General features: G+C 57.3%; 2 protein-coding genes across 5 annotated transcripts in view; one reads left to right on the forward strand and one right to left on the reverse strand.

Annotated features, from left to right (window-relative positions):
- The window catches only part of CFAP99 (cilia and flagella associated protein 99), a 31,843-nt gene extending 27,413 nt beyond the window's left edge, over positions 1 to 4,430 (reverse strand). For all 4 annotated transcript variants that reach the window (XM_072947141.1, XM_072947133.1, XM_072947156.1 and 1 more), the window contains exon 1: positions 4,294 to 4,430. The gene's annotated coding sequence lies outside the window, so the exon portion shown is untranslated. The remainder of the gene's footprint in view (positions 1 to 4,293) is intronic.
- A 187-nt stretch (positions 4,431 to 4,617) lies between these two features.
- Positions 4,618 to 15,424, forward strand: part of ZFYVE28 (zinc finger FYVE-type containing 28) — an 87,881-nt gene continuing 77,074 nt past the window's right edge. The window contains exon 1 of the mRNA XM_072947168.1: positions 4,618 to 5,061. Within this exon, the coding sequence (XP_072803269.1) occupies positions 5,023 to 5,061 (39 nt within the window). The 5' untranslated portion in view covers positions 4,618 to 5,022. The remainder of the gene's footprint in view (positions 5,062 to 15,424) is intronic.

Raw genomic sequence — 15,424 nt, forward strand, 5'->3', positions numbered from 1 at the left:
CCCTGGCTGTGCACGGACACAAAGGCCGGCAGGAGCTTCTCCTGAATGAGGCCAGAAGAAAGCCCTCTTGGAACTTGGAAATGGCACTGAAACTGGCTTGAAGCCCTGGTGCGGAGGGCTGGCCCTGGGGACCAAGTCTCAGGAGAGTCAGTGGCTTCAAAGATGGGTTCTGCAGAAACCAGGCTGACTGCTGACCCACAGTGGCTCACGCGGGTGCCTGAGACTTCCCATTTGTATATCAGTTCTCGCCCCAAAGTGTGTGTGAGCTGCTGGTATGAGCAAGCCAGCGGCGGGCACCACCAGGACCCCGGCCCGGCCTTGTTGTGGGGGGCAGGTGACGGTGCCGCCTTCTGACGTGGGGAAGGCTGTGGGAGGGGCGGTCTCTGGTCCGCGGAGCCTCCTTCCACTCCAGCCATCACCAGCACACCCCCGAGGTTCTTGGCTGCTGCAGGACCCGGGGGGCCTCCTCAGCACGCCGACCCCGGGGCCGCAGCCCCTGGGCCCCCTTTGTCCACCCGCCTGCCCTGCGGCCCGCCTGCCTGCCCGCTGGGCTTCTCACTGGTTCGGAAGCTGCAGCACACATGTCTCCGGAACCTCGAATACTCACCCTGCTCCTCTCCCTGCTGAGCTCCTAGGCATCCCTAAACACTTGATTCAAATATCACGACCTGCGAAGCCTTCCTTCCTCCTCTCTTAGCTTCTCTGTGCCTCCTTAGAAGTTGTCCAAACTCCCCTGACACCACTGGGGGCCCCTGGTGCGGGGCCCCGCCTCCCCACCTCTGATTCCCCACCCCTACCCCAGAGCTGGCACAAAATTGTCTGTGGAATTAATTAAAAACTATAAAAATACACAAAAGGATCAAGTACCCTAAAGGGCGCTTGTATTTCAACCTGAAAGAGACAGACCTACCCGAAGATCCTGTGCTTTTCTAAGCCTTGGCTTCCACAGATCCTAGAGGTCAACAGAGTTCAGTTTCATCATCTCATTTAATTGGAGAATAATAAATGCCCCAAGTTAACATGGAAGAGAACGGATCTTCCCTGAGCCAGAGGTCGGGGTGGGAAGTCAGCCTTCTCATCCCCAAGGAGGGTTTTCTGCCTGTGGGAGCCCCTGGGGCCCAGGCTGGGTTCCAAAGTCCTCCCCGCACCCACTCCACGGGATCCAGATAACATCTCAGGGGCAAGCCGTACTGTGTGAGAGAGGCACCCCCCACCCAAGATGCTAAAAGGAAGTAACAGTCATGCACTCCAGGGCTCACAAGGAAAACCCTGAACCGAGGCAAAAAGTCTGTTTTTATGGAAACAGTGTTAAGGATGGAGTTTTTTCTCCTCTTCCCCAACGCACTGCGGTCATGCAGGGTGCTGCCCTGGTATGGGGCCCGGCCTCGAGCCACCTCCCAGCATCTGCTCTGAAAGTGGCTCTGCCCAGAGGAAGCCTCCTGCACCTGCTGCACGCGGTGAGAGTGGATAATGTGCGTGTGTGCGTGTGTGCATGTTTGCGAGTGTGTGTGTGTGTGTGCGCGCACGCGTGTGTGCACGGTGGGAGCTGCACCCGGGGCGGGAGGGCTTCTCTGCCCTCCCCTCCTGTACTGGAGCTGGAACATTCTGAAGAATGGATGATCCTTGGGGCCCTTTGGTGATGGTGCAAGTCAAGGAGAAGCAAGAGGGCAGCCCATGTCTCCCGCCATCGAGAGGGGCCTGGATGGAAGGGACCAGAAGCAGTGAGTAGACAGGCCTGTGGAAGAGGCAGAGAGGGGCCGTGGGGGCTGGGCTTGAACCCCGCTCCCTGCAGTGTTGGGACAGAAGGCCCTACACGGGTCACACCCGGCACAGGGATCTGCCCGTGATGGTGGACACTGGGAAGGGGCACTCGAGTTCTGCATTCCCACGGAAATGAACCCATGATCTTAGTCAAAATAGTCATGGCTCTGGGGAGAAACAGGAATTGAAGTTCATCCCATTCTGATGTGTGTTTTTAGCACCTCAGCTTCATTTTAATGGTGTAAAACCACATAGGTGGGAAGTGAGATTTAATCTCCAAGCTTATTGTTTTTTTTTAAATATTGATTTTAACTCCACTAATCAGGACTTGACTGTCTCATGTTTAAGGAAACTCTAAAGGTGAGCTGGACCAAAGCTTCTTTTCTTAGCAAATCCTTTATAGACAGAAACGAGATTATATGAGGAGATTTAAATTCCATCAGACACAAACCAGTTCAACACGCTCAACCACTAGAGAGGCTTCATCTACACAGATTCCCAAATGTGTGTTAATTAAAATTTATTCTTTTCCTGGCTTTTTATTTTGATTAAAGCTAGTCTCCTAAGGCTTTCTGCTAAGTCATGCTCTGATGGCTTTGCTTAAAGTACAGACCCATGTGGCAGGTTTTGCTGGTTGCTTTTCAATCTCCACTCTTCCTTTCCTCCTGAGTAACAAGCCCTCAATTTTTAGTTGGGTCTATTGCTGCCCAATCGAAAGATGACATTTCCTAGTCTTCCTGGCCATCTGGGTATGTCCAGAGGTAGAAGAGTTCGAGACTTCCAGAAAATCTCCTTGAAAGAAAGGGGCCTATCCTTCTTCTCTTTTTCATCCTGCTGCCTGGACTCAGGAGGTAATGGCAGGAATTTACGCAGCAATCCTGGACTGGGAGGGGACCTGCTAAAGGTGGCAGAAGAGCAAGCTAGAATAGCCCAGGTCCCTGACGACTTTTGGGGGTGCTGTATCTCCCAAGACTGCCTCCCCATGGACCTATTTTATGGAAACATGAATAATCTTGTTTGGGCCACCATGGTATTGAAATTTTTCACTGTGTGCAGCTGAACCTCATCCTAACTGATACACCCTGTTTCCTGAGGTCAGCCTTCGCCCCAAGCACAGTTTCAAACTGGGAAGCATAGAAGGGAGATTCTGAGTAGCAACAACAGTCCCAGCCTTGGAGCAGACCAACGACAGACCTGTAGAGAACGGTCCACCAAGTATCTACACGAGCTCTCAGGCTGGAAGCCGCAGCTGGGGAGGAGCAGGATTTATGGGGGGGACTAGGAGTGCAGCTGGACACATTTTGTTTAGGGGTTGTTGGACATCAAACTGGCAAAGAACAGGGAGAGGGACCTGGACTCTCAGGGCAAGGTTCAGGCTGGAGATGTAGGTTTTGGAAACGTAAGGAGAAGATGGTTGTTCATTGAACCATGTGGTGGTGGGAAGTCACCCAGGGAGTGGCTGGAGAGGGGGGCTTCCAAGGACTGAGTCTTGGGACTCCAGTGTTAGGAGGTCTAGAGTTAGGAGCATAGGAGGCGCCAGCCAAGAAGACTGAGAAGGAGCAGCCATGGGAGGAGGCAGAGGGTGCTATCTGCTCCAGCCAAGTAAGGATGGTGTGTCCAGAAAGGAGCACTCAGCTGGGTCATCTGCTGCTGGATGAGGTGGGGTTGAGCTCTCATCACTGGGTTTAGCAACATTAGGGTCAAGGATGATTTAGATAAAGAGCCTTGGAGGAGGGGCTGGGTGAAAATCTGATTGGAGCCCACTCAAGAGAGGGGAGTGTAAAGGAATTGGAGATAAGAGGCAACTCGGGGCGGGGGGGGGGTTGCTCTTTAGTGGACCATCAGTCCCCTAAATGGGACTTGGGAGGGAATGGGGAAGATGAGTCAGGTCCTCAACGACACACAGGGCAATCTCAGACTGCTGCCTGTGCCCAGGTTCACACTGACTTTACGGGAACAGAGGGGTTGGAGAGTCCAGAACCAGTGATACCACGAGCAGTGGAGAAGCAGCTCTCCATCAAGGGAGAGTTCCTTCCCTCTCCTGAACCCTAAATCTGCACATTGCCAGACGCCGAAGTGGTGCTAGGTGGGGGCAGGGGAAATGCAAGTCTTCTGGGAGAGGGTGCCCCTCCCACGGCCAGAGTAACGCAGCCTTTCCGGCCTCAGTTTCTTCAGGTACCAGCGGGAGTTGACAGTGAGGCCGCATACCTATTTTTAGCTGTCTACCTGGCATATTATAGGTTCTTCGATTTTGCTGATTTTTTTATGGATCCAAACTAGTGCACTATCGAGGAAGTGGTGAATACCATTTATTATGGTCATTAAAAAAACAAACAAACACCGTTAACTTTAATCAAGGAACTAGGAATAGGATCAAAAACTGGGAAGAAGTGGTTAGTGACAAGAAGATGGGAAGCAAGGAAGATGAGAACTGGCCTGCATGTCGAAGGAAGCTGGAGGTAGAAGGTGCTGCTGCTGAGGGAACACGCCTCGCCCTCCCTTCGGGTCCCATCTGCTTCCCTTCCCCCGTACCTGTCGGCGGGCTTTGTGTGACTCTGCCAAGGCCCGGCTGGTGCGAGGGGACTCGGGAATAGCAGTGGGTCCCCCAATTCGCTTCGCGGGGACCTCCGCAAACCTCCGGGCCGGAGTGGCTCTGGCGTGTAGTTTGGGCGTCGTCACCTAGCAACCGTTGCACGCTCCGGCGCCGTCGACCGGAAGACTACAGCCCCCAAAATGCACAGCGGCCACGGCGCAGCAAATGTCGGCGCATCCAGGGTCCCGCCTCCCCGCAATGTCCATCGGGACTTGTAGTTCTCGGCCCCTCCGGGCGCGCCGGGCCCCTGCGGGTGAGCGCGCCTCGGGCGGGGCACGGCGCGGCCCGAGGATTGGGCAGCCTCCGCAGCTCGCGGCGGGCTGGGGGCTAGCGGCGCGTCGGCGCATGTGTGGCGCGGGCGGCGGTAGCTGGCCGAGGCGTGGGGTGTCAGTGAGCCGCAGGGAGCCAGCGCCCCCACGCCGGGTTCCTACGCGAGCCCGCCTGCCCGCCCGCCCGCCGCGGTCTGTGGGTCCGCGCCGCGCGCCGCTCGCAGAGCATCTCCCGGCCGAGCACCTGCCCCGTGCACCTGCCTGCTGCCCGCCCGGCGCTCTGAGTCCGCGTGGGGCCCCGGCCGGGCCCTGCCCCGCGTCCGCCGCGCGCCGCAGCCGGGCCCGGGAGCAGCGCCGCGGAGGGGAGGGCCGCCGGGGCCGGGCCGGGCCGGCGCGGCGATGATGAACAGGTTCCGAAAGTGGCTGTACAAACCTAAGGTGAGCGGCCCCGGCCCTGGCTGCCGAGCAGACCCCCTTCCCAGCTGGGACCGGCCCTCTCTCCGTGAGTGCCTTCGACACCCTTCCCTCCACTCCGAGACTTGCTCACACAGTCGTCCTCCCATTGCGGCGGGTCCCCCCACCCCAGCCTGGTCCGAAAGCGAGTCTCCTGCTTGTACCCTCGGGCCGGAGCGCACTCCTCCCCCAGCCTGCCCGCTGCCCGACGGGCTCCCCTCCCTTCGCATCCCGGTCCTGCGTGGTGCCCTGCTCGCTCCTAGTGGTCCCCGACCCCTGGCCCGAAACAGACTCCCTCCTGCTTCTCTTAGGTCCCAGAAAGACCTTTCATCCCCTCTCCCTACACCAGGGATGACGCCTCCCATTCACCTTTTGCGACCCCCCACCATTATCCTGGACCCGAAGTGTACTTCCCTCCGCCTTCCGGAACACACCCTCTCTCCACTTCCTCCAGGTGCTGGAGGAGACCCCCATGTCCCTCTCCTGGGTGTCGGACGGACCTCTCCTTCCCTGCAAGAGCAGGTCCCTGTCCCACTCTCCTGGCCCTGCTTTCCCCAGTAAGGACCGATCCGCACCTCCGCCCAGTGCGCGTCCCCATCGTCCTGTGCGCACTCGCGTGTTCTCGAATCCAGGGCAATCTCCTGCCCGGCGGCGGGATGAGCGCGCCCGGGGCCGCCGGCTCAGCGGGGCCGGAGGGGCTGTTCGCCTGGCGTGGCGTCGCTCCTCGGCCGTCGGGTCGGGGTCTGGGCAGCGCGCCCCGCGCGTCGGAAGCTGCGCCAGTCGCACTGCGGGCGTTGCATCCCCGCCGCCCGCTCAGGGCTCGTGTCCGCTGCGTCCGGAGCGAGTTGGGCTGCGGCGGTGCCCGGGAGCCGAGCGCAGGGTCCTGGGTGCACTTTAGGCATCCGGGGGCTGCACCATGGGGGCAGGCGCAGCGTGAAGGCCGGGAGGGCAGGGACGCTGGGGTCTTGGCTGGGGTGTTGGGGCTCCGGTGCGGCCAGTGGTCACATCCGGGCGCCTCGGACATCCGAGGCTGCAGTGTTGCTGACTGTCCCAGGGAACACCACCCTCCGTCCGGATCTGGCTTCCCTGCTCCCCCCCGCCGTGTGTGGCCTCTGATTAGGGGGGTGTCCTGAAATCTGTACCTTTCCGGCCCACCCCTTTGGGGAGGCCACAGGTTTGTTGGAAGTCTGGCACCTGAGGCCCTGCGGTGAGTTCAGGGACCCGCAGTGCTCCTGCGTCTTGCCTTTGGGGTGGGAGAGTTTTCCCAGTGATGGGCTGAGGGCTTAGGATGCCTGGGGCTGCCCCCTGCTCGGCCTTGGCCTTGCCCAGAGGGGATCTGGATTTTCGGATTCCTTCCGGCTTGGTGCAGCTGTGCAGCCCTCCTCCTTCCTCCCCATCTCCTGGTCTTGCAGCAGCTACTGTCTTGGTGTGACCCTGGTGCTTCCTGGCACTGCCTGTGTGTGGGGCCTCCCAGCCCTGGGCTGCCTTCTGCCCAGCCCTCTCCTCCCTGCAGTCCCCCGAGGCTGCTCTCGTCCTGCCTGCTGGTGCTGTGTAGGTTGCCAGGGGAGGGTGGCAGCCTCTGCATGGGACAGCTGTCCAAGGAGTGGCTTTTTGTTTGTGTGACTTCTGTCACCAGTTAAGGAGAACCCAAGTCTACTTGTCAAAAGGTCATTTTGGGGTGGGCAGCAGCATGATTTTTTCAGATACAGGGTGAGGCCAGCAGAGAAATGTATCATGTAGCGTTCTGGTGTCTCTGAAAGCACATCTGTCAAGGTTCCTGAGGCTGCGATGACTCTTTCCAGACGTGGCTGTGGAAGGGGCCTTGTTTCCAGCGTCGCCGGGCTGTATCACATTGTTGGAAGGGAAGGAAGAGCAGCGTGGCCTCTGTTTCATCTATAATTGAGTAATTTCAGTGGCCCTGCCAGTTTCAGTTTTGGGAAAAGTCTTTAAAAGTGGAAAATGATACTGCCCTGGAGATTGTGCCCCAGAATTGAGAACCACGTCCCTAATTTCCCCTGTCTCAGGCCACTGCCCCTCCAAAGCCAGCTCCAGGCGCTGACCAGGGTGAGGCAGAGAGTTGGTGAGTCAGCCAGTCCCAGCAATTCAGCAGAAAGCTGTGTGCGTTAGGAGAAGGGAGGAGACAGGGTTTCATCTGGTCCTCTCCCTTCCTTCGCTGTCATCTCTTGGCTTGTTGTCTGACCCCTGGACTCAAGACACATCTCCATCTGAGAACTTTGTGTCCAACCGCAGTGTTTGTCCTGCGGTCAGCCTGAGCGTGGGCCACCCCTTGTTGGACATCTGTCTTTGGGGTGAAATATCTTGATTGCTTCAAGTGTTGGAGTAGATTGTCACCCCAATAGCTTTTCATTTTTCAAATCGAAACTCGTGTTTTTGCCTCAGATTGTGGATGGATTTTTGCACTTCCCCTCCCTATGTAATTTAATACGTTTTGGCCCAAGTGAGCACAAGTCAGTTCTGGGAGGTCTCCGGGCCTGGAGGAGTTGAAGTGTTATATGTTAGCTGCGGGAGGATGTGTCTAAGAGAGACTGTTGCCTGCAGTTCAGATTTTTTTCCACTGTTGTGTTTGGATAGATGTACAATTCAAACTGAATTCTTGATTTAATCCCTGATTTGGTTTAATACTGAGCACTGAGCTTTCGTTCATCACAACTCAGTGGGAAACATTCTGAAACCAAAAAACTCATTGTTCTTGTAGTTTTAAAAAATATTTGAAAAAACTTTAAAATACTCTTATATGACATTTAAAATTTTCGCTGTTCGAGTCACGAATAACTACCTAAGCTGAGTAACAGACGAACCAGCCTGATGTGTACAGTAGTTTAACATTAAAATGAATTTGCACTCTTCCTCCCTTTTATTTCCTTTAAGGCAGTCTTTTAAACACTATTATGATTTTTTTCATGGAAAATGTCCAGGATTTCTAAGTCTCTTTGCTTTCGTTCAGAAGGAGTTGACTTTAAGAAGGTGAAACATTTTGGATAGCGGATGTCTTCACTTGACACAAAAATATCAAAATTTGTGTTTCATGCTGGCTTATAGCTTTCTTGTTGATCCTGGGTGACGGGTGACAGTGCTGAGGGGTGAAATCTTGGCGTGGGGGAAGGGGGACCTGGACTGGACCCCATGGGGTCTTCTTGGCCATCATCAAAGAGCATGTTAGTGATGGTCCGGGGTGAATTTGTGTTTTCCATTTTTGAGGAAGACTCGATCAGTATGTAGGTGGTGTTGCCCAGATGTATGGAGGTTACCATGTGGTGAGTGGTTATGCTCAGCCACGCACCCCATGTGGAACTCTTGTCATTCCAAACCATTTCTGGGGTGTGGCTTAGTAACTTTCCTCGTGCCCCTTCTTTTCGGGGAGACATTCCTTCCAAGTACAGTGCTTCACTGAGTGATGCTCATCTGGAAACTGTCAATATTCTGGATTCAGATTAGGGATGAACTAGCCTCCTTCTCAAAGAGAAGCCGGAGTAACCTGCTGGGTGTGTGTGCTTCCTGAAAGAAGAACCCTTTGATCTTGGTGAAGTTGAGATCAGGCAGGTGGGGGCTGTGGAACTTCCCACTGTGGCTGTTTCCAGAGCCCCAGCCCACCCGGCCATGGGCGTGCAGCTGCCGGTTGGGGTCAGGGGCCGTCACTCTGTACTTTGACTGCCAGGGGGAGGGGGGCACACCCTAAAGTGCAGTGGCAGTTGGGAGTCCTCAGGTGTTAAATTGGTGGGCTCCAGGGCAGGGGAAAGTCCTGGTCTGTGTCTGTACTGCCCTCATTGTACCCAGATGGTGTGCAGCCCACCTGACCCTATAGGGCTCCCCCATGGTGGCCGTGGGTGAAGGGTAATAATGCAGATGGCAGAGCCCCAGAGGAACACAGCCACACTGTCGGCAAGCCCCCCAGTCCAGAGCGCTTCTGGAGGGGTGGCAGTGGAGGCGAGGGAGAAGGGTGGTCTTCCTGCAACCTGGTCCGGTTGCTCCAGGGTCTGTGGGGGACTGGGCACTGAGCGGGCGGCAGCAGCCCACGCCTCAACTTCCCTGCTCTGCTCCAGGGTCCCCACAGTGCCGTGTGCGGCCCCACGCCAGGCAGAGGCTCTGTTCTCGGATCGTGGGATTTTCGTGTTAACTGCTAGCCCGGCTGTTGACTGGTTCTGTTTTAGCCGATAAATTCTGAGTGCCCTGCCGCGGCTGAGGCTGTCCTTGGAGGAGCACGATTCTCTCCGACGTGAGCTCCCGGGAAGCCAGTGGTCTAGAAAGCCTGGCTGCATGGGCTGTGCCAGCGCCAAGCTCCCTCTCCTAGCGGGTGGTGCCTGGCACAGAGCAGGGCTTGGCAGGTCCGGGAAGGATGCTCTGCGGTGCTGAGTCAGAGCGGGCGTGGCTGGCCTAGGGCACCTGTCTCTTCTCCCTGAAGTCAGAGGGCACTTGGGGCCCTGGCCTCCTGGCTGCCAGGTCTGGTGGCCCCCAGAGAGCCTTCCTCCCAATGCCTCGCACTGTCAGGCCTGGGCAGCCAGGAGGGCCTGGGAGTCCACATGTCACGGAGGCGTGTAGCCCCTGCCCCAGCTCTGGCGGGGAGGCTCAGTGGGCAGCTCTCGTCTCATTTCCTGGCTCAGCTGCATTTCTGTCTGTGGTGGGGGCGGGGAGGGGAGCGTGGGGCCGCCCACGCCCAGCCCTGTGCCCCCGTGTTTGCCGGGCAGGGGAGAAGCTGAGCTGCAGACAGGCAGCAAGCATGAGTTTCTGTGCCAGCTCTGTGCCAACCCTGACGTCATCACTTAGGGGTCTGCTTTACTGTCAGCGCCGGGTGTTTACGGGAAATGAATGATACAGTTTCTGCTAAGTGGGCAGGGAGTCCGAAGCTTCGCCTAATTGATATCTGGTCCCGTGTCCAGCCAGCGGTGGCCTGGCGGGAGGGAGCCAGGGCCGCGGTGCGCGTGCTGCCCGCTCTCAGCAGGAAGTGTGTTAGGCAATTTCATCCCACCCTCCATTCAAAGACAATGAATTTCAGGAGCTTTAGTGCCTCTCCTTAGAGCTGCCAGGAATTCCCGGAACACCAGATGCACTTGTTTTAAAAGTGTAAAAACGCACATCCCAGAGCGCAGGTGACTGAAGGGCAGCCTGCGGGCTCTTGAGTGCGGAGCCCTGCCCGAGCCGGTAGCGCTGCGTGGTGCGGCCCTTCCGCGGCGGGCTGTGCGCCCACACGAAGGTGAGCAACGGTGACCTGATTCCAGTTCAAGGAGAAACAAATGCCTAGAATGTTACGGGTTTTCAGTATTTCTCTCATGTTTATTGCCCTAAGTCTTTGCTGCCAGCCGTGGCTTATGTGTCTCCACAGGGTTGAAGCCACAGACAGGGCTGCAGGGGCCTCACCGCACCCCCAGCCTGTGCCCCAGTTTCCCTATCTGTCGGATGGGGGTGATGGGGTCTGTTGTGTGGAATTTGAGGGGATCAGCTCTGTCAAAGGCTCACAGTAATGGCTCGAGAAATGACCTGCCATTATCAGTGGGGCTTGCAGGTGGCTGGTAGGTGTGGACTTAGGACCGTGCCTGGAGTGTTTTATGGAGTACCCAAGGCCACTTGGAGAGTGAGGTGTCTTTTTGGTATTCAGTTGCTGGGAACAGACCCTGACTCGGGGCGCTCGGTTGTCCCATTGGGCCGGTTACCTGCGCCTTCCCAGTGGCAGAGACACAGCTGTGTGCTCCCACACCATCTGGGCCTCCGCCTCCCAGGTGAGTCCGGGGGCTGAGTGTCAGCCAGTGTGGGCTGCAGGCCTGGCCCCCAGACCTCTTGAGCCGTCCTCCTGTGGGTGTGGCCTGCATCCTTGGCTGGACCCCGTAGAGGACCATGGAGTGGTGAAGGCGACGGGGGAAGGGGGCCGGGCATAAATGACAGCGTGGGGATAGATCCCTGCTGCTTAAGGCACTGAGGCCTGGGGGTGCTTGTTGACACTGTGATGATCCTAGTGCACCCCGTCTTACGAGCGAGGTCTCCGGACGGCGTGTTAAACGACTCACTGGAGCCTTCCCAGGCAGGAGTGGAAGGGCTGGGATTTGAACTCTGATCCGTCTGACCCCAGGGTGGGAGCACCCACACTCTGAGCTGTGTGTTTTTGGCAAGAATGAACCGTAGCTCTCATCAGTGTCTTTAAGATTCCCATTTGGTGAAACAATTACTTTTGTACTTTTTACAGTTGGGTTGCAAAGAAACTTAGATATTGATGGGCAATTCAAGTGGCTGAAGGAAGAAGACAAAAGTGAATGGATTTTTTTCCCCACTGATCTGAATAGATTAAGCGAAAGTAGAATAGAACATTTCATACTATGGAAATTTATGCAGAGTAGTTGGTTAAGATGAATGGAATGTTTTTTTCTTTCTTACAGTAAGCATTTTGAAGCTCTTCCATTTCTCCTTGTTTTCATGTTGGGTGGAGGCAGGGTGGGTGCTGGGGGCATTTCACACGGGGCTCCCTTCATGGCTGAGGGGGTCCTTTGAGCTCTGCGTGGGGGGCTCTGTAAGTCTCTGCTGTGTGGGGTTTGCTCCAGTTAAAGCTTTCTCCTTGACAAACCATCCCAAACCATGGGGTACACTGGCTGGGGCCTGGGGGAAAATGAGTCAGCACACCCACTGTGGGGATGGTGTCCTTAGAGCCGGAACTTTTTTCATTGGCTTTTCAGTTTTTGAGAATGTTTCCAATTGTTTTTAGGGATATTGTAATTATTAAAAAGTCTAAAAGAACCAAATATCTAGGTGTCTGATACATTTAAGAATTGAAGACCCACATTCATAGCAATGTGAATAACCAGGTGGGCACAGCCCAAATGTCCGTCAACAGTAAACCGGTAAAAAAAATGGGGTCTGTGCACACGATGGAGTACTATTCAGCCATGAAAAGGATGCTATACATACTTTTCAACGTGGATGAGCCTTGAAAACATGATGCTAAGTGTGAAGAAGCCAGACACGAAAGGACAAATAGAGTGTGATTCCATTTATGTGGAATGTCCAGAATTGGCAAATCCACAGAGACAGGAAATACACCAGTGGCTGCTGGGGTCGGTGGAGGGGAATGAGGAATGATAGCAAAAAGGCACGGGGCTTCTTTTTGGGGGCAATGAGAAAGTTTTCAAACTGGAGACTGGTGATGGTTGGACGACATCGTGAATGCACCATGTACCACTGAATTACGCACTTTAAAATGGTTAATTGTATGTTGTGTGAATTCCACTGCCATAAAAAAAAGGATTTTATCATTTTTGGAGAGATGTTTTTACAAATTGTAGAATTTTTTGAGATGATAAAGATGTTTTGCAGCTGAGTGGAAAGATGCAGGGCCACATTTCTCAAGGGGCTTGGCGTTCTGAGGCCAGCTGGAAGCCACTCAGCCTCACTTCTTGGTCCCTCAGTGCTGGCCCCCTCCTCCAGTCTGGGGACAGGCTGTCAGCTCTCTCTCCTGGTGTGTGGGGGATGGGGGATGCTGCATCCTGGGGAGTCCTCACCATGGTGGCTGGGGGTGCAGTGACTGGGTGGGGGTCTGGGGGGTCAGGCGAGGAGTGCCAGTGGGGTGGGTTGGAGGGACTCAAGTAAAGCCAGGCCCCCAGTGGCAGGGGGCTGGGGAAACCTACACTCCACTTCGCCCCCTGTTGGTGCTAAGAGTCACCTGGGTACCTGGCTGAATGAAAGGCAGAACCGTCCCAGAGGGACCGTCCCAGAGGGACCGTCCCAGAGGGACCGTCCCAGAGGGACCGTCCCAGAGGGACCGTCCCAGAGGGGCCCTCCTGCTGCACCGCGGAGGTGGAATTCACGGTAAAAAGTTACCAAACTCAGGAGAATGTGGTTCTCCCTGAGCAAGAATCAGCAGAGAGCAAAGGCTAGTGGAACCATCCTTTACAACAGCCCGGACGTGGAGGAGGAACCGCGGGGCAACACCAACCTTTTTTAAACAAGAGCCAAGTGGAACTCCCAGAAATGAAAAAGACCGCCACCGGGTTTAAAAGCCCAAAGCTAAAACCAGCCCACCCCGAGGAATGGGTTAGACGTTGGCGGAGGGTGGGGCAGTGACCTGGAAGGTGGCTGAGGAGGGCCCCCCGCAGGCGGCCTGAGAGGCTTGGGCACACAGGGGACGGGACGAGGGTGTCCACAGCGCATCTGACAGCACGCTCGACCGGAGAGGAGGGGAGACTTCTGTCAGCTTGGGGCAGAGCGTTCCCGAGTTCAGGAAAGCCCGAGCCCCAGACGGGCTCAGAGGGGCCAGGCAGAGCCGAGCGTGCGGGGTGCGCCCGCGGAGCCCGGCGACGCGACGCGAGGCGAGGGGGAGCCCTTTCGCGGCCGGAGGGGCTCGCTCCGCGCGGCGTCCTGGGCCCGGCTGGGCTGCCATCCGCAGAGGAGAGTTTTACACGAAGACCAGAAAGTAACGCCCCCAAATCCTCGCTGAGGAGAGCTGGGAAACGTTCTCCAGAAGGAAAGTCAAGGTCAGAGGAGGGCGTGGGAGGCGAGAAGCGAAGTCAGAAGCGCGCGTGGGGGCGGCTGCAGGCGCGGGGGCCCTGCCCGGGGGCGCTCCCAGAACGGGGGGCGTGGGCACCCCGCTCAGCAGCGCGCGGCCGTTCAGGTTCGGGGTGAGGAGGGAGGTGCTGGCCCACTTCAGACCATGAGCTGAGGGTGCGAATTAACTCAGGGTGGGCCCTCGGAGAGCAGTTAGTCCCCGACCAGGAGGGGAGAAAGAATAAAGAAAATGGAAGCACTCCAGTTCAGGGAGGAGGGGAGGGGAGAAGGCAGCAGAGCAAAAGCCCAGTGCAGGCCGAGCAGGAAGTGAGGCTGCAGAGGTCCCGGCAAGTGCATCGGAGGGCTGCACGGGGCGGGCGGGCGGCCTCTGCCGGCTGCAGGCAGGAGGCGCCGCGTGGGGAGCCGGGAGGGTGCGCGCAGGCTCCAGGAGGCCTTGGGGGGGGCTGGGCAAAGGGGAACAGCGGACCCCGAGGCCTTGGGGGCGGGGCTAGCCCTCCAAGGTGGCCTCTCCACCGCTCTGAACGGGCCGTGGAGGGGGCGGCCCTGGCTGGGGTCGTCTCCCCCTAGAGCCGTCCTGGGAGCCCAGCCCTGGTGAACAGCATGTCCTGATGGGACCCCCACTTCTTCATGCTCGTCAACCGAGACAGAGCTCGCAGGCCCGGTGGTCCCCCGAGGGGGCCATGCCCTCCCACCCAGCAGCCCCGGGCTCACGGGGAGTGCCCCCGGCCCTGTGAGTCCTCACTGTGACCGGCTGCTCCTCAAGAGCCATTCCATACGCTGCTCTGTGCGCAGCGGCGCGGGCCCGGGATGGGGGTGGTGACTGGATCCCCGGAGCCGGCCACGGCTGAGCTGAGAGCGGGGTTGCCCCTGAGCCGTCGCAGGCTGGGGCTGCGTCTGCTGGTTCTCGGACACTGAGACAGTTGGGGTCCTGGGGAGGGGACACAGTCCCCTGGATTCCGGCCAGAACTGGCTCTTACTCAGGCAGAAGCTTCTGCCCTGTAGCAGGCGTGGGCACTGGGGCTTTAGCTGGGTGACATCCTTCCTAGACAAGAGCTCTGTGCCGTCTTGAGCACCCGCAAACCAGGTGGCGGGGACGCAGTGCCCCGTCCTCAGGAGGACAGGAACAGGGCTAAGGGCGCTTGGGTAGGGGTGGGAGGAGGTCCTGAAGGCTGTCGGGAGGCCTGGGCAGGAGGGCGCTGCAGCTGGCAGGCTTGGGCGCAAAGGACCTACCTGATCCTGAGAGCTTTGGGGGCACAGGTGCCACCCAGATGTTTTAGGATCTGCATGACCAGCTTTTGTAGGTTTGATTTTGTTCCCTAAAAGACACTTCAAGCCCAAACCCCTGTACCCTTGTGCATGACCTTATTTGGAGATAGATCTTTGCAGAGTTCTACTTAAAATGCTGTCATCAGGGTAGGCCCTGAGCCCACAGGACAGAGGTCCTTCTGGAAAGGGGACATGAGCACAGACACACGCAGGGAGGAGACTGTGTGAAGGTAGAGGCAGAGACGAGGTGATGCTTCCACAGCCAAAGAATACCAAGGTTGCCAGCAACCCCCAAAGCGGGTTAGAGAGGCCTGGACAGAGGCTCCTCAGAGGTGACAGAAGCAGCGTTATGTCCCTGGTTCTGGCAGCTGAGCAGGGAATGGAGCCCGATGGCGAGACTGTGCAGGACGGACCAGAGAGGTGGCCGGGTCTGGGTCAGGAATGTCTGCCAGGAATTCCGGCACATTCCATCTGCTTCCACGGCCCCGGGGTTGGCCTTGTCTTCTGGCCTCGGCACTCCCCATTTTCCCAGGGGTCCCCAGCCTATCCCCGGCCCTGCTGGCACCGGGAAAACAGGCAT

Source organism: Vicugna pacos, chromosome 2 (assembly GCF_048564905.1).
Source record: "Vicugna pacos chromosome 2, VicPac4, whole genome shotgun sequence".
NCBI classification, from domain to species: domain Eukaryota; kingdom Metazoa; phylum Chordata; class Mammalia; order Artiodactyla; family Camelidae; genus Vicugna; species Vicugna pacos.